The sequence below is a fragment of the Primulina eburnea genome, chromosome 9, assembly GCF_022965805.1.
Source record: "Primulina eburnea isolate SZY01 chromosome 9, ASM2296580v1, whole genome shotgun sequence".
Classification (NCBI taxonomy): domain Eukaryota; kingdom Viridiplantae; phylum Streptophyta; class Magnoliopsida; order Lamiales; family Gesneriaceae; genus Primulina; species Primulina eburnea.
The window spans coordinates 26,089,308-26,108,584 of record NC_133109.1 but is presented as its reverse complement, the minus strand read 5'-3'; the positions used below and the strand labels follow the sequence as shown (position 1 = coordinate 26,108,584).

Below are 19,277 nucleotides of genomic sequence, written 5' to 3'. Positions count from 1 at the left end.
ATTGCAGGCTTCGTTGAGAATCTCCAAGTGTTCAGTGGGGTGATCATACGGTGTTGGTGTGTTGTTTCGAGTCATTAAGGGTGAGGATGAGTCATAAGGATGCAAATGGTAGAAGATGACATTTTGGGGGTTTGTTTGTGTTGCGGCGCTGCATTTGAAGCGCCGCAGTGCTGCTGGTTCGTGCAGAGCAGTGCCGCAGCGCTGGAGCGTAGCTCCTAGGCGCTAGACAGGCGCTAAAGCATTCCTCCTCAGCGATTATGCTTGGTTTAGGTATCTTCGAGCTTCGAATTTAGGTGTTGTTGCCTCATTTGGGTACTATTAGGTCGTTATGTCCAAGCTTACTGAGGGTTAGATTAGTCGTTACGTAGCTTGAATAGGAATAATTGATTCATGGCTTAACGAGGTCCGTGTCTCTCATGGCTTGGGGAAATGTTTATATTTCATAAAAGGAATTGTTTCGGGGTTCGATGTCATGGGTTGTTTATGATGTTTATCTTGGTCAAGTCACGAGTGTTCTAGAGTTATTTAGTCACATTGTAATAAGTACGACGGGCATGATTAAGTTTTGGAATTTAAGATGCATGAGAACGCGTTAGTATGTGCGGCAACAGCCCATGTGAGATCCGACAAATCCCTCAACGCTAAGTAAGTATGTTCGACGTGCAAAAGAAAATATTATGTTTTTGAGGTTTGCTAATTGTCTTGTGACCAAATATGAACGAGTTTGGAAGCCTGAGAACGTGTTCGGGGACCTCTCCACCCTGGTAAATATTACCGTGTTTTGATTAAAATTGGAAAGCGGTGAAGTATCACCAGGGATACATCCGGTAAAGTATGACCGGGATCTTATGTATGTGGTAGTGGACATCCCTGCCAGCCCAGTACTGTGGTTTAGTCTGATCTGGCACACTATGTTATGTGTCACTTGCTTTGAAACATATCTCTACGCAAATGATGATGATTATGTATGTTTAAGTATGTATGATGTAGTACGTTTATGAAATGAAGGCACGTCTATGCTTATGTAAGTATGTCCAAAGTTTAAGTATGTATGGGCTATTGTGGTTTTATTAGACGTTACTTGCTATTCTCAGTTTGTACATGTTGAGTTTTTAGACTCACTAGACTTGATCGATGCAAGTGAGGACGAATTCGAAGAGACGAGAGGCGGAGACTAGTGAGCTGGCTAGGACTGTGCAGTGGAATAACCCGAGGACCGCCTTAGTTTTCAAGGATTTTATTTTTATGCATGATAAAATTGTTTACTCTGATCTTTTTAACGAATTACTTTATGTTGTTTTAAACAAGTACTTGTTGCAAGTTGTTTACAATTTAAAATATTTGTTCAAGCATTTTAATTATTTGGTATTTTGAATGAGAATTTCTTATTTAAGAAAAAATTTATCTTCCGCAAAATTTTAAGTATGTTCAAAAGTACGGTACGTTACAGTTCGTATCAGAGCGATGTTCTTGTATGTTAGGCCTATTGCTAGTTGCGAGAAGCTCACGAAGTCACGCCTCAAGTCTGTAGGTTTTAAAGTTTTAAATTTCTTTCATGTAGTTAGTATCAAAGTCATGATTTCAGCATGTACATGTTTAAATTCGATTTTTACGTTAATCTTATGTTATGAATATTATGTTATTGCATGTTAATGCCTGACACCCCCGGGAGAAGCTGAGGCATTTCCTTGATGGTTTACGATCGATCTTGCACCGATGATGTTCGAGTGGATGGTCCTACTACCTATGCTATTGTCGTGTCGATAGCCTTGGCGGCAGAACAGGACAAGAAAGACATTGAGAATGACAGGCAGGGCAAGAGTCCCTATCAGGCACCTCAGCTGCACCCCTCACAGCAGTAGTAGTTCAAGATACCTTTCCAGGGGCAGCCGAGAAAGAGACCATTTCAAGGACCACCGAAAGGCAAATGTCCTATTCTTCAAAAGAAGGCTCCTCAGAAGCATGAGTACCCAGTGTACCCGAAGTGCAACCGTTAGCACATATGCCAATGTTTATGGGGTTCTGGCAAATGCTTCAAGTGCGGAGCCAGTGATCATATTATGAGGGACTGCCCGCAGTGGAGGCAGCCAACCCAGGGGAGAGTGTTAGCCATACATACCAAGGAGGCGAACCCAGACACGACTCTACTGACTGGCAACCTATTTAATTCAGCACATTATTCATTTTTGGTCATGCATGCTTCGAAAAATTTTCTTGGGTATAATAGTATGTTGTTTTCGGATTTTTGAGACTTGGTTAGGGGTTTCCAGCTATGCATGAGGTTAATATATGTAATTTTGGGATATAATTTTTTGTGTGTGCTCACGTCCTTCAGGAAACATTTTCATAAAGAAAGTGACCACGAAGACTTTGTTAGATTCCGGGGCCATTCACTCTTTTATCTTGGAGACGTTCGCTAATCATTTGGGAGTCAAGTCCATTGGACTCGATGAGAGCTACTTCGTGATTGTCCTATCAGGGGAAGAGTTATCAGCTACTAGTGTGGTCAGATATATTGATCTTGAACTACAGGGCCACCTTGTTTATGCAGATCTGATTGTGTTGCCAATGCCAGAGTTTGACATCATTTTGGGGATGGACTGGCTTATGAAGAACAAAGTTATAATCGACTTCCAGTGGAGATCAGTGTTGGTAAAACCGTTGGGCATGGATCAATTTCTTTTCGAGCCGAACAGGTGGAGAAGTTTCCCTCGCATGATCTCTTATATACAGGTACAGAGACTTAATCATAGGGGGTGTCAGGCATTCCTGGCCAGTATTATTTCAGCACTTGACGCACCCACCCCATAGATATCTGATGTACCAGTTGTCAAAGATTTTCTACACGTTTCCCAGACGACGTCACAGGCATTCCACCAGAGAGAGAGGTGGAGTTCATCATTGACCTCGTGCCAGGCACTGTGCCAATCTCTAAGGCACCGTACCGTTTAGCTCCAGCAGAGATGTTAGAGCTCCAGCAGAAAATACAGGAGCTCCTAGACAAAGATGCCATCCGTCCTAGTTTCTCACCATGTGGTGTACCAGTACTCTTCGTAAAGAAGAAAGATGGGAGCATGAGGTTGTGTATCGATTATCGAGAATTGAACAAGGTAATGATCAAGAACAAATACTCATTACAAGGATCGAGTACTTATTCGATCAGTTACAGGGAACTACAATGTTCTCTAAGATAGATCTACGTTCTGGGTATCATCAACTGAAGGTAAAAGATGTAGATGTTCATAAGACATCCTTAATAACTAGATATGGGCATTACGAGTTCTTAGTGATGCCATTCGGACTGACGAATGCTCCAACGATTTTTATGGACCTTATGAATCGAGTATTTCAGCCCTACCTATATCAGTTTGTCATAGCATTCATTGACGACATTCTTGTATACTCGAAGAGCCATGAGGAGCACAGTCAGCATTTGGGTACAGTTTTGCAGAGTCGAAAGTTGTTTGCAAAATTCAGTAAGTATGAATTCTGGTTGGATAAAGTAGCATTTTTGGGACATATCATATCTAGAAGTGGCATTGAGGTGGATCCAGCTAAAGTGGCAGCAGTGAGAGAATGGGTTGAGCCGAAGAATGCGTCAGAGATTCGTAGTTTCCTAGGCTTGGCAGGCTACTATAGGAAATTTATTCATGAGTTTTCTTCGATTTCAGTGCCACTCACTTCTTTGACTAAGAAGAATGTCAAATTTGTATGGAGTGAATAATGTCAAAAAAGCTTTGATACTCTGAATCAGGCTCTTATCACATCGCCAGTTTTAGCCATGCTGTCAGGGCAAGGAAATTTTGTGTTGTACACTAATGTATCTAAGGTCGGTTTAGGAGCAGTATTGATGCAGTATGGTCAGGTTATAGCATATGCCTCCAGACAGTTGAAGGTGCATGAGAAGAACTACTCGACTCATGATCTCGAGTTAGCTGCTGTTGTCTTTGCGTTGAAGATATGGAGACACTATTTTTACGGCGAGAAATGCAAGATATTCATTGATTACAAGAGTCTCACGTATTTCTTCACGCAGAAAGAACTGAATATGAGACAAAGACGGTGGTTGGAGCTAGTAAAAGACTACGATTGTGAAATTAGCTACCATCCGGGGAAAAGTAAGTTTTGGCAGATTCTTTGAGCAGGAAAGAAGCAGTCGTAGCACAGCTGTTAGCATCTTCAGACAGAGATGCAGAGGTTTGGCCTAGAAGTTTTTCCTAAGGGCAGAGCGCCTAAGTTGTCTAATCTGATAGTCCAGTCTTCTTTGCTAGACCGAATCCGTAGAGGTCAGTCTTCGGATGAACAATTATAGAAATGAAGACTAAAGGATGAAGCCAAGGGCAGTGTACTCTATGCAATGTCATATGGTATTGTGAGGTACAGAGGAAGGATGTGGGTGCCTAGTGTAGATTTGATCAGAGAGGATATTTTGACAGAGGCACATATGTCTCCGTATTCTATCCATCCAGGAGGTACTAAGATGTACAAAGACTTACAGATGATGTAATGGTGGTCAGGGATGAAGCGGGAAATTCGTCGATTTGTGTCTGAGTGTCTCACTTGTCAGCAAGTGAAAGCAGAGCATCGGATGCCTGCAGGTATGCTTAAGCCACTCCCTATTCTCGAGTGAAAATGGGAGAATATCAGAATGGATTTCGTTGTTGCATTGTCGAGGTCAGTCAGAGGATTTAATGCCATTTGGGTTATAGTGGATCAACTTACTAAATCGGCACACTTTTTACCGGTAAAGACGACTTTCTCCATGCCTCAGTATGCAGAGATCTATATCCAAGAGTTAGTCTGTTTGCAGGGGATCCCAGTTTCTATTGTGTCTGACAGGGACCCGAGATTCACATCGTCCTTTTGGAATATTTTACATTCAGCTATGAGGATGAAGTTGCTAGTCAGTACAGAATTTCACCCTCAGACATTTGGCCAGTCTAAGTGTGTGATTCAGATTTTAAAAGATTTGTTGCGAGCTTGTGTGATCCATTTCCATGGGAATTGGGAATCGAAGCTACCTCTAGTGGAGTTTAGCTACAACAACAGTTTCCAATCATCTATAGGTATGGTTTCCTACGATGCATTGTATGGAAGGAAGTGCAGATCGCCAATTCATTGAGATGAAGTTGATGAGAGATCAGAATTTGACCCAGAGATTGTTCAGCAGACCGCAGACATGGTGGTCAAGATCCGAGACAGGATAAAGACCACCCAGAGCCGCCAAAAGAGTTATGCTGACAAAAGGAGAAGGGATCTCGAATTCGCTGTAAGAGATCATGTTTTCGTGAAGATATCACCTATGAAGGATGTTATGAGGTTTGGAAAGAGAGGGAAGCTGAGTCCGAGATTCATTGGACCATTCGAAAATCTTGATAAGGGTTGGGACACTTGCTTATCGGGTAGCTCTACTGCCGAATCTAGCTGGAGTAAACAATGTATTCCATGTTTTGATGCCGAGGAAGTATATGGAAAATCCTTCGCATGTTTTGAGCTATGAGCCGTTGCAGCTTGCTCCCGATATGTCATATGTGGAAAGACCTGTCCGAATTCTAGACAGACAGGAGCCGAGACTTCGGAACAAAGTTACCAAGTTGGTCAAAGTCCAGTGGCTGAATCAATCAGTGGAAGAGGCCATTTGGGAGGCCGAAGCAGATATGAGAAGTCGCTACCCAAAGTTGTTTGGTAAGATTTAATTTCGAGAACGGAATTTATTTAAGTGAGGGAGGAATTGTAGAGCCCAAAATTGGTACACGTAAACCCTTTCAATTATTAAATGGTTAAAATTATTTATTTAATTTTAAAATGATTTTTAACCATGCATGATTTACGATTAGCATTATTTTAAATTGTTACATGTTTACTTGATGTACGTTAAAATTTTTTATCTTGAGTTTTGTGTTTCAGGCAAATATTCGATGCGGGATCGGGAAAAAAGACCGGTAACGATTTAGGCGATTAATGAAAATGTGGTATTTTATGTCTTTCCAAGAAAATTGGTATTTAAAATGATTTATGAAAGTTTTAGCATTTTAAAACATAATTTAATTTATTAGGTGATTTTGAGATTTTTAAGTTTTTCCAAAAAAATTGCTAAGTTGAGTAGTGGGGATTTTAAATCTTGTAAATTATTTTATTAAATATATTAGTGGGGTTAAATAATTAGATTAATATTATTTTATACCTAATTATTTAATTAAGCAATGTTTATTACCCCTAATTAATCACACACACATACCCACCCACACACCCCCCATCAGCTACACCATCAGCACACACATATTTCACAGACCTTGCATTCACTCTTTTTAGAGTAGAAAACCTAGGATTCTTAGGTTATTTCAGCAACCATCCCTTCCTTGCAAACTTCTGAAGATTTTCACTCATTTTTGAGCAAGAAAACGTGCAGCAATCGTCTCTCGGTCATCCCCCGTGATCCACACGTCGGTATTCGTAATCTTCGAGCATTTAGACGCAAAGGCATGTATATTCTTTTACTTTTACATCGATCTTGTCGTAATAAGTATTTTGATGCTTATTGTATGCAAAATCCGTGTTTGTTGTGCAAAAAGTTTGAGCAAAATGTTTGAAACGATTTTGGAACAAAATTTTTGATCTCAAAACCAAATCATTTCGAGTACTGTGGATTTAATTCGACTTTCTGGAAACACTTTCCACATATAAAACGTATTACTCCTTGATACCTTCGATTTGACAGCAAATTCGTAATTTTTGGACAAGAAACGAGTGAGTTATGATCATTCTCGTGTGACTGCTCAAACTGTGATGTTTTGAAAAATGTTCTTCATGTTTCTTGATTTATTTGACTGCAGGCTTCATTGGGAATATCTGAGTGGTCATTGTTGCGTTTAGGTGTGTCGATTGGGGTGATTATATGGTTTTGGTGTGTCATTTCGATTCATTAATGGTGAGGATGCATTAGGAGTCATAGGGATGCAAATGGGTACAAGATGACATTTTGGGGTTTGGTTCACGCAGGGCTAGCGTCGCAGCGCTAGAGGGTAGCGCCTAAAACGTCATCTTCTACCCATCTTTAGACAGGCGCTACCGTGCTACTCCTCAGCGCTAGGCGCTGGTTCAGGTATCTTCGAGTTTCGAGTTTAGGTGTTATTGCCTCATTTGGGTACTATTATTTCGTTATGTCCAAGCTTAGTGAGGGTTATATTAGACATTGCGTAGCTTGAATAGGAATAATTGATTCATGGCTTAATGGGGTCTGTGTCTCTCATGGTTTGGGGAAATGTTTATATTTCATATCAAGAATTGTTTCGTGGTTCGATGTCATGGGTTGTTTATATTCCTCGGAGAACGTGTCTGGGGACCTCTCCACCCCGGTAAAGTATGAACGGGTTTTGATCAGGATTGGAAAGCGGTAAAGTATGACACGAGAACAATTCGCCCGGTAAAGTATGATCGAGGATCTTATGTATGTGGTAGTGGATATCCCTGCCAGCCCAGTACTGTGGTTTAGTCCAATCAGACGCACTATGTTATGGGTCACTTGATTTGAAACATATCTCTACGCAAAATTATGATGATTAAGTATGTTTAAGTATGTATGATGCAGTGCATTTATGAAAATGTTTATGAAATGAAGGAATGTTTATGCTTGTCTAAGTATGTTTATGTAAGTATGTTGAAAGTTTAAGTATGTATGAACTACTTTAAAATACATGTGGTTTTATTATATGTTACTTCATATTCTCAGTTTATATATGTTGAGTCTTTTGACTCACTAGACTTGATCGAAGCAGGTGAGGACGAGTTTGAGTAGACGAGAGGAGGAGACCAATGAGCTGGCTAGGACTGTGCGGTGGACTAACTCGAGGACCGCCTTAGTTTTCAAGGATTTTATTTTTATGCATGCTGATCTTTTTAACGAATTACTTTAAGTTGTTTTAAACAAGTACTTGTTGCAAGTTGTTTATAATATCAAATATTTGTTCAAGCATTTTAATTATTTGGCATTTTGAAAGAAAATCTTATTTAAGATAAATTTTTATTTTCCACAAAATTTTAAGTATGTTTAAAAATACCGTACGTTACAACGTTGATGCCTAGTGCCCGTCCCCATGTGCAATGGTGAGCTAAGACTGATCAGTCCACTAAGGGATAAAGGCTAGTCACTTTCAAGGAACAAACTTCACTCAAAACGATAATCGATTGACATCGTTATGATTTTACGAGTGGATGATTTATGGTATTTATGATTACAAGCTTATTTTAAATAAAAGTATGATTTTAATGCATGTGTTTGTATTTGTATTATTTGTCACTCATGTTTAGAACGTGTTGAGTCATTAGACTCACTAGGGTTGAATGTTGCAGGTGATGTCGTTAATGAGAGAGGCGCTAAAGCTTGAGTGGATCGAAGCAGATAATACACTCCCGACGGCTTTTATTTTTTGCATTAGCGTGATAGTTAAAATTTTAAAGATTTTGTTAATGAATTAATGGGGATTTTTATGCTTTATTTTGAAGTTTGGCTTGATCACGTTAAAAAGGTAGAAGTAAATTTTTTTAAGTCGCTGAATTAGAGATTTTATGCAATTGAGATTTTAAAATGTTAAATTATTTTGATTTATGGAATTGTTAAGTTATTTTTATGGTGAATATCGAAATTGAATGATCTATTTTTTTTTTTTTTAAAAAGTAGGATTTTAAGGTTAAAAAATAGAGGGAGATGTTTCACACTAGACTCGCTATGTTTGAATGGTTGCAGATGATAACGATGTTGAGTCGCGAGGTGCGGACTATCGAGTAATCCGGGAGGCGCAGTTGCATACCCGATGACCTAAAAATTCCGTATCTGTTAAAGACTTTTGATGATTTTATGCATTATCGTTTTTATTTATAGACTGCTAAGATGCTAATATTTATTAAGTTGAATTTAGACTTTATTTACTTATTCAGCATGAATGGTTTTGTATATTATGAAATTCAATTATTGATTATTTATGCTAGTTTATTTATGATAAATTAATTATGAATGGTTTAGAAAAAAAATTAGTGTAAATTAAATGAATTTAGAAGTAGGGACGTTTCAAATATCCCTACAAAATTACGCTTCATTAAATAACATTAGGTTAAAAGAAAACAAAATATGGATAATTATTGAGATTCATGTGATTACGTCATTATTTAAGAATTTATCAGATGAATTATATATGCTTATGCATGATAGCTTAAAAAACATAATATATGCGTATTAATTAACATATAATATACAATGAAACATGTAATTGAAAATCAGTAACAATTGATGAGAAATATGTGAATGTTCAAAGCTCAATTCACTGCCATGATCGTGTATAGACTACCACAATCATCGATATTTAATATAGACGATGATATCAATTCACTGGGTTTACAATATATTTTCTTTTTCGATTGATGACGTTATAGTCTCACTGCCATATATTTTCTTTCAAACATCGTGGTCTCACTGTCACATACTCATATATATTTTATCAAATAGTATATGCAGTTCATCACAATAGTATATTCAGTTCATCATTGAACATGAAGTCACTATACATAATAAAATAGTGATAAATAATAGATCATGCATTTTCTTTTGATAGATATTAGACCTCTAATCACCTTCTTAGGAATATATACAATTTTACATCTTATATACATATTCATTAAGAAATTATAATTAGTTTATCGATTTATAAAATCCCCAACAAACATTCAACCAAAAAGCATTAAATTAATACTCCTCAAGAATATTGTCAAGTCTTTAATCTTATATAAATATTATTCATGAATATCAACAAATCTTTGATACTTTGATCAATATTTCTTTATAATTATTGATATATTTTGATATAGATCTATCTTTCAATAATATTTATATATCTTTGATCTGATATCAGATCTCAATCATGAATCTTTTTAGATTCTCAATATTTAATTATATATCACATCTCAATAAAAAAAATTATTTCAATATAAAATCATATTGCGCTATTTTTGAGCCATCGACATCATGATATTTCATGGGCACCAATATATAAATAATTATAATTGTGCTACTTATAGAACACTAACAAATATCTCATAAAATTGAGAATTGACAACACATTGTGCTATTCCAATAGCATCAAGAGAACGAGAAATATGTTCATCATTAGTTGTTTATAGCATCGTGCGGATAACATGCTATAAACTATATATAAAAAAAGAGATGAGTAGAGAGAACTCATAGAAGAAATAGTGGGTCTCATGTGAGACCGTCTCACGGATCTTAATCTGTGAGACGGGTCAACCCTACCCATATTCACAATAAAAAGTTATACTCTTAGCATTAAAAGTAATACTTTTTCATAGATGACCCAAATAGGATATCCGTCTCACAAATATGACCCGTGAGACCGTCTCACACAAGTTTTTGCCTAGAAGAAAATAGAGAATGAGTCAATAAGCAGATCCAATTTTCATTGACCACAAACACCCTATTTATAGGAGAAGATCACGACATACAAATCTTTATAAATATTATATTCTCATATTTATCTTGATTAAAAATATTTCAAATATCACTAAATAAGATAATAATCTATAATAAAAAAATATTTGTACCAATAATATTATTTTTAAAAAATAACGATCACAAAATACTTTGAAAATAAAAAGCCCAATACTTGATCTTATTTAAAACAGCGCGGATCTTAATTTGTGAGACAGGTCAACTCTATCAATATTCAAAATAAAAATTAATACTTTTAGTATAAAAAATAATACTTTTTCATGAAAGATCCAAATAATACACGTGAGATCATCTCACACGAATTTTTTGCATATTTAAAAATAATGATCACAAAATACCCCGAAAATAAAAGGCCCAATACTTTATTCAAATTTATTGGGGGTTGTTTTTTCTTCGTATACTACCTCCAAGATTTCAGATTTGTACGCGGCGGGAATGGAAATATGGAATGAGCAGTAATCCGCAGCAGCTCAACCAATTGTTTCATAAAGCAAAGCCCCCTACTCTCCGATTGTCATTTTCAGGTATGAATGTATGCATATACATATAACCGCCTCCGTATTCGATTGTATCGTCTCTATTCTCGATTGGCTTGAAATTTGCAGTTATGCCAGCCAGATCTTCTTCATTTTCATCTAATTTAACCTCTTGCCAGCGAATTTGTGAAATCATGCTGCACGAATTGCTGTTGGCTCTCTTAGGTTACACCGGAGATCTCATAATCGATGGGAGAGAATACAATGAATCACTACGTGTTAGCTTATCCCCAGAAGCTCCTCTCGCCGAGGAGCCTACTTTCAAACTCGCTCCTGATGTATCCTTTATTCAACCCAGCGATAAGTATTCACTTTATTTTCTGTTCATTCGGCTTAAGCAGGGCGAGGGTTTTTTTTTTATATTGATGTTGCTTCGGGTTCTGACTTGCAGGGAAGTAATCCAAAGGATTATCACGCTAGGGTTTTATTACCGGGAACTTGAACGATTTGCAGCCAAATCTCGAAACTTGAGTTGGATTAGAGCACCTAACGAGTCTCCTTTATTAAGAGTAAATGAATCCTTGAAAGCTAAAAAGATGAAGCCTAGCGTGTATAGAAGAGCAATTGCGAACGGCATTGTTGAGGTGCTCTCTGTTTACAGGTCTGCTGTTTTGCACATTGAGCAGAAAATGTTGTCCGACTCTCTACCCATTTTGGCAACAGTGACTCAAGGACTCAATAAGGTAGATATTACTTATTCTCTACTGTTTGAAAGTTGTGAGCCCGACTCTTTGTGACATGGCTTAATGCTTTGGTTGTGTTCTTTGTCCATTAGGGCTGTTTGCAAGTAACGTGAATCAATACCTGAATTGTGTTAATGATTTTCTTAATATATGATTGGAAATTTGCACTTCAAATGTGCTGATTTATTTGCCTTTCGATATATCTTTGTCCTTTGGGTTTTGTGGTATGATAGTTTCTTGGAACCTGAGAATTTATTCACACAGGCTTTGCATATATTATTATGTTTTATGTTTTTTCCTTCACACGGTTAGCGGGGCTATGTGGCAATATGCATGGTGTACTCATATAAGGTTAATGTGAAATCACATTCGGAAATATTGTTTATGCTGCGAATTTTAACTATTCCAAATTGTAATATATGCTTGAAGCATATTTCTTTATCCATTCCAAAATTACTTTCTTTTCATTTCGATGTATGCTAACTTTTGAGTTTCCTTCACAGTTCTTGATTTTGTTGCCACCCCTTTATGACATAATTTTGGAGATTGAACGTGATAACATTTGTGGTGGGAAACTACTCAACCTTTTACACAAGAGATGCCACTGTGGGGTTCCTGAGCTGCAGACTTGCATTCAGAGGTGTGGATTGCTTATTGAGATCCACTTGTTTAATGCTTGTATCAATAATGTTTTTAAGTTCAGTATTGTAGGCTATGTAGCACGGATACCTTAAATATTTTTTTTTAAGTATCGGATACGGATACGACACGCGGATACGCGTGTCGGATACCTCAAAATCCGTATCGTTGACTTTTTTTAGGGTTGACCAGCCGGATACGTTTTGGACACGGCGAGGACACGCCATGGATACGGCATAGATACGTTTTTCGGATACGTTTCGGCAAAATTGCAAATATTTAAAAGTTTTATGGGTTAATTTAAAAAATTTAAAATTTCTAGGGACTAAAAGAAAAATAATTTAAAATAAATTTTATTGCACTTATAAATTCCTAAATACATTTGTCCGTCTCTTTCATTCCATTTCTATAATTTTTACTTTTCAATACTAAATTTATATAAATATAAATATATATATAATATTTATATATATTTTAATGATTGTCGTATCCTAGCCGTATCGTGTCTAATATTTTCAAAATTTGACGTGTCGCCGTATCCGTATCGTATTCGATACGATACTCGTATCCGTATCCATGCAACATAGATTGTAGGAAGTTGCTTGAGTCTATAGCGTTCTGAACTCTAAGAACAGCAACAAATTTTGTTGCCATAGGTGTAGATAAGCTTCCAGCTGAATATATGGAGGGGTATGGAAGCTTTAGATCAATGGCTAAAATGCCTTTTAAAATGCAATTTCTAAGTATGCACTTTTGCAATGACTTTGTATGATGGATTGGGTAATATTGTGTCAGACAGGCTATTATGGCATGGGCATCAGGTCATGTACAATCAACTGGCTTCATGGATGGTGTATGGTATACTGCATGACCAGTATGGAGAATTTTTTGTTAGAAGGTATGAGATTACTAGTTGCTTTATTAATCCTCTTCGATACATTTACTCAAATGAATCCCCTCCTTTCCAGGCAAGAGGATAGGGATTCTGAATATGAATCACCTCCAGACACTCTCGAGAAGTTGGCACACTTGTCAGTTAACGATGCATCATTGGCTGATTGGCATCTGGGCTTCCATGTTTATCTGGTACATTTTTCATCGATGATCAACGGTTGTTTGTCCTCATTCTTGACTCTTACGTTAAAGACAACTGTTGGTAATCTTCACGGCATACCTAAAAAGGATTGTGGGTATTGTATGCTTGTTTATTTCAATATATGTGGAGAAAATAAAGGAAATGTGTGAAATATCACTATGACGGTTTGAAAGGATTGCTTTTTTGATCGATCATTTTTCTCATTGAACAGTGCCATAGTTACTTATTTTGACTTTTTTCTGTTTCGGCATCTTCCCTTTTAAAAACCATGGCCCATTTTCATGTATATTGCAGGATATGCTTCCTGAGTACATTCCTATGAATGTTGCTGAATCTGTACTATTTGCTGGAAAAGCTATCAAGGTTCTACGAAATCCACGTCCGACTGTTCAATACCAGGATGCATCATCTCAGCAGCAGATACCCAAAGGCTCACAAAGGGCACAAGCGTTTCCTGGGAAGTTTTCTTTTCAGAAGGACTCTTCTGTTAAGAGCATTTTGATGGGAGAAGAATTGCTTCCTCAGTCCGTGGCTAACAAAATTGAGGCTATGCTGCAAGATTTAAAGGTTTTCACTTAATTTTAACATATAGATGAATTGTGGTCATTACTCAAGTCTATCTTTAGAACGTCATAACAAACTATTTCTAGCACAACGTGAAGTGATGTTCCCATTGTAGTTATCATACATCTTGGTCATTTTCTTGTAAGTTAAACTCTTAAGCTTCCGGTACTTGTATAATTTTGATATTAGCATATGTTTGAATTTTCTCTATTGAGATATCCTATTATTTCCTCAGGAGTCATCTGAATTCCATAAGAGATCATTTGAGACCGTGGTAGACTCCATCAAAGCAATTGCAGCAAGTCATCTTTGGCAGGTGCTGAATAACGACGTTGTTGTTCTGTGACCTCAAATAAATTAATTAGTTTTTGCTCATGTTTGCAGCTTGTTGTTGTGCGCGCTGACTTGAATGGTCATTTGAAGGCTCTTAAAGATTATTTCCTTTTAGCAAAAGGCGATTTTTTCCAGGTTTGATTAGAGGCGATTGCATCTATTTATGAAAAAAATATGTTAAATTTTCTGGATCATGATTTGCATATCCAAATAAAGAACTCACCTATTGGATAATTTGATGGCATTTGATTGGATTATCTCTTAATTTTCAGCTTAAAAGTTTCGAAAGTAGTTTTAAAAGAAATTTGAATTGTTTATTGTGAATTTTTTTTAAGTTTGATGTTTTTTTTTTTCAAAATAGCATGTGTGTTTGGTTTCTTATTTTCTGGAAAATTTGTTTGTGGGATGTATATTTTAGCGGAATTTTTTAGTGATTGTGAGACTTGAAGTTGGAAGCGGATGAAAACAAGTAGCTACGTTGGCATGTTGTCGGGGAATATTTTTGTTTTCTTGAACACAACCAAACATATCCACATTATTTTATATTCTTTCCCATAAATATATTTTCATCACATTTTCATATATCCCTGTACAATGACTATTTTAATTAAGGTTTTCATCAATTTATCTTTTCTTGTATTGTATTTTAATAAAAATCAACTATATTTTGAAAATTTAAATATCCATTTATTACTAAAAAATGGATAGCTTAACACCTGTCGATATGGTATTGCATCCACAATAAAAAAATATTTCTAAAAATTTAATAAATAATACATCACATTCTCCAAGTTAATTCATGTATATACATTTCCAGGAAATATTTTTCAGAAGTATTGGAAACTTAACCAAATATCTCCACTTTTGATGTGGAGAACTCCATTTGAGAACAAATACAGGCATTTATCTTCAGCAATCCCCTCTCTCTTTTTAAAGCCTTCTCCAAGCTCTGAAAATCCATAAGTACAATTGCAATAGGTTCAGTTGAAATTTGTGGAATGCAGAAAACCAATCTTCCTTCCACACTATTCATCCTTTTTCTGTTTTAGTCTTTCTTTTTTACTTGTAGTAATGGTGAATTTTTTTTACAACTAGAGCTTTCTTGAAGAAAGTCGCCAGCTGATGCGATTACCACCTCGTCAATCAACTGCTGAAGCTGATCTTATGGTTCCTTTTCAATTGGTAAGTTTTAATCATGACAGTCATCGTGTAAAGGAAGACATACTACTTTCACCATTGACCATCCTCGCATCAGTTAATTTCACCTTGATTTATTTGCATCATGATTTTAAATTTTTTTTCGATTAATGATTTTGAATTTTAATGCTGAATATGTTCTTTAAAAATTATCTTCTCCTCCACAAAGAAGATGAATAAATCGTTTTGCTTTCTTTCTCTTGTTCAAAGGTTATTTAATCAATATAGGTGAAATATATTTGATAATTTTCTAAATTTAAAAGTTAAAATTACATGATTATATCTTTTCATTATAAACTGATTATTAATATGAGGAACGAGATGTAGGTGAGCTTCAAAGGATTGGGTTTTCATAAATTCAGAGAGCCCAATTAGACACGAAGTCCCAGTGGGGGTCATATTAATCTGCCCTTAAATGAATATCTTTGGCAAATCCTACTATGCTGTAACAATCATGTCTAATCCAGGCTGCGATAAAGACCATTGGAGAAGAAAACAAATACTACTCTAGAGTGTCTCTGAGGTTTTATACTCTTTTTTATCTCCTAATCTCAATTAAGATATACAATCACTTCTCAGAGTAACTTCTGTCCTTTACATTATTTTTTCAGAATGTCAGGGATCGTGGTTAAGACCTCACAAGTTGAGTTTCCAAAAGAAAAAACATATTCTATTGGAGACTCGCGTGTTCAGTCAGGTACCACCTTAGAAACATCCATTGATGGTTGGGATGGCATTGCTCTTGAATATTCTGTAGACTGGCCCTTACAGTTGTTCTTTACGCAGGAGGTTCTCTCGAAGTAAGTTAGGGTCGGGGTCATGGTTTTTTCCTTTTTGGTGCATATGAAGTGAAAATGGATTATATATAACCTCATTCCGGAATTTCATTGTCAAGAATGTGGAATTCATCTGCTTGGTTTCCTCTGCAAGCATCAAATTTTATGGCTGCTGCTGACTACCCTTTTCTGTCAACTATTGCCACAGGTATCTGAGGATCTTCCAATACTTACTTCGATTAAAGAGGACACAGATGGAATTGGAAAAATCCTGGGCTTCTGCAATGCACGAGGATCATTCTGATTTTGCCAAACGCCATAATGACCGTTCGAAGAGTTTGGTATCTCCACAGCGACGACGTTGTAGGCCAATGTGGCGTGTCAGAGAACATATGGCCTTCTTAATAAGAAATCTTCAGTTCTATATCCAGGTAACTTGCAAATTGCTGATGCCCTTATGTTCAATGGCTATTCAATGCCTTATGCTCAAGGTGATGTACTACCAAAAAATGCTTCACTGTGTAATATAATAGAATAATTTGCATGCTAAATGCATACTTCTTAATTTATTTAATTCTTTTTAAGAGCCGTGCTTATTTTTGCAAGCATCTTCTTTAATTTTGCCAGGTGGACGTGGTTGAATCTCAGTGGAATGTTTTGCAATCTCGTATTCAAAGTTCTCGCGATTTTACAGAACTGGTGGGCTACCATCAAGAGTAAGTGATGTGCTACTTTCTTTGTAGCTTAAAGAATTGCAGGCGATTGTGCCCATAAAAATATCTAGTCTGGTTTTTTTTTTTTGCAACGGTGGATGAACTGTAGAAGTCTAGCATTAATTAATTAATTATGTCTGTGCAGGTATTTATCTGCACTAATTTCTCAATCTTTCTTGGACATTGGTTCTGTATCACGCATTCTGGATGGAATAATGAAAGTTTGCTTACAATTTTGCTGGAAGATTGAAACCCTTGAAAACAATGAAAGTACGGGTGAACTGGAGTACATAGCTGAGGTACTACTAGGCGTACATGCAACATTATTCTCTACACTTTATAAGTGCGGTGACCACTTATGGAATTCAATCTAACTTATGCATTACATTAAACTCGTCTAGTTATAAAGAATTTTGAAATGAATGGATCTTGTAGCCCATTTATCGTCTCTTAAATGGCTCAACCAGCCGTCTTTGGATGTGTATCTCTGCAGGAGTTCAACAAGAAATCAAATTCATTATACACCATCCTCCGCAGCAGCAGAATAGCTGGGAGTCAAAGGGCACCATTCCTCAGGCGCTTTCTTCTGCGCCTCAACTTCAACTCCTTTTTTGAGGTTAAATACATCCATCTGACAATAATTTAATATGACCATATGTATGATTACGATATAATTTGCATAATATTTGTGTTGGCAGGCAACTGCAAGGGGAGTGCTGAACGTTGTGAGACCGCGGCCAGCACTTGGAGTTCTGCAATGAGTTATGTTTATGTTTCCTAAAATTAACCAAGGGTGCTATGTTGCTAGGATGTTTATCACCACTTGTACAAGTTATTTACGGAGTGATGAATGGCGTGTTCCTATGCCTGATGATCTTCTGGTTAATCAAGTTGAAAGAATGTGCAGCTTAATTCCTGGCTAGATGATGATTAAGATGTCTCCTGATTCTGATGTTTTCCGATCTCATCTATAATATTTTCCTGTTTTATTTAGTTAACTTATCATGATAGGGTCAAAATTGGAGAACGTCTGTGATTTTAATTGATTTTTCTGTTCATAATATAGCTTGTATTTATTGTAAATTGTCTTAACTCGAAATATAGATCTATCAAATAAAGTTTAATTCAAAAACACATCTATATGCCGAATAGAGTTTGAAGAAATAATTATACTACATATTTTGTGTATGATGCTACCAAAAACAACAAAAAGGTTTACTAAATAACAAATTATTTAAAATTAGAAGGTAAATTTTGAAGAATCTATTTTCAATATTTAAAATTGAAAATTAAATTAAAATTAGTTACACATATTTTTGGCTCAAAAGCTTCCTTTACAATTTTTTAATTTAGTTCTACAAGTTTACTATTAGTGATTTCCCAAGTAAAATAGAATGAAAATAAGTTACTGAAAATTCCGTCTATTTTCAACGCATCCCTCGCCTTCCTAAGTAGGAAATAAATAATATGAAGCGAGGAAGTGCTATCAACTTTATTTTATTTTGAAATAAATTAAAAATTATTTTTAAACCAATTAATACAAGTTTTTGTTGATTTTCTTTTTAAACAGTTGATGAGAAAAACAGTAGTTTAAAAATTATACTGTTTTATCATATAAATTTAACAAATAATATTAATAATAACTTTGTATATTTGTATTTGTATTATGAAAGAAATAGGAGAAGTTGGTGAAAAATCATCAATCAAAACATTTCTTTGAGTTCACTTCCTACCCACAAAATTATGGTAATATGTCATACAAAATGTGGTATACTTCATGTGGAAATGTTGTACACTTTGGAAATGTGGTACTACCCTAAACACAAAAAAATCGACGACGGGAGACTGTAGGCAAATTCCCGAAAAATATAAATAATGTCTATTTAACAATTTGTAATATTAATAAAATAACATCTTGAATGAAGGAACCGAATCAGCCCATGCCCATTTTTCGGGTTCGCAGGCCTACTCCTGTGACAATGGGATGAGGTCGGCGGAACTAAAGTAGGGGCGGCGCTCCGGAGGAGAAGACGGCCAATATTTATCATCTTACCGGCGGAAAACGAAACTCTTCACATAAATTTAATGGAGGGTGATTTGTCGGACTCCGTTCCCTGCTCCTCCATAGCTGTCAATTCAGTGATACGTGTGAGCTCGGAAAGCCTCAGCAATTTTGGAAAGCTAATTTTCACGACGGATAATGTGTAAAACAATGGTAGTTAAT

The 19,277-nt window shown here is 36.2% G+C and overlaps 1 protein-coding gene across 3 annotated transcripts; it reads left to right on the top strand.

Moving 5' to 3' along the window:
• The first annotated feature begins 10,901 nt into the window (after positions 1-10,901).
• On the top strand, positions 10,902-18,145 carry LOC140841394 (gamma-tubulin complex component 4-like). Of its 3 annotated transcripts, none has more exons than XM_073208770.1 (17): positions 10,902-11,040; positions 11,218-11,356; positions 11,444-11,735; positions 12,239-12,375; positions 13,174-13,272; positions 13,343-13,460; positions 13,765-14,037; positions 14,270-14,350; positions 14,419-14,502; positions 15,463-15,549; positions 16,032-16,087; positions 16,176-16,364; positions 16,549-16,771; positions 16,968-17,056; positions 17,199-17,352; positions 17,547-17,669; positions 17,752-18,145. In XM_073208770.1, the coding sequence occupies exons 1-17, from the start codon at positions 10,965-10,967 to the stop codon at positions 17,812-17,814; spliced, it is 2,283 nt and encodes a 760-aa protein (XP_073064871.1). In that variant the 5' UTR covers positions 10,902-10,964; the 3' UTR covers positions 17,815-18,145. The 3 variants fall into 3 exon arrangements, with proteins under 3 accessions (XP_073064871.1, XP_073064869.1, XP_073064872.1); XM_073208768.1 differs by having other exon boundaries at positions 11,122-11,356; XM_073208771.1 differs by having other exon boundaries at positions 10,903-11,040; positions 11,172-11,356.
• Positions 18,146-19,277: the final 1,132 nt, after the last annotated feature.

Bases quoted from the DNA above. Each gene is read 5' to 3' on its own strand.
- LOC140841394 (XM_073208768.1), top strand. From the start codon at position 10,965: ATGAGCAGTAATCCGCAGCAGCTCAACCAATTGTTTCATAAAGCAAAG. The intron at 11,736-12,238 runs GTAGATATTACT...TTTCCTTCACAG, and splicing joins TGACTCAAGGACTCAATAAG to TTCTTGATTTTGTTGCCACC. The intron at 13,461-13,764 runs GTACATTTTTCA...TGTATATTGCAG, and splicing joins TGGGCTTCCATGTTTATCTG to GATATGCTTCCTGAGTACAT.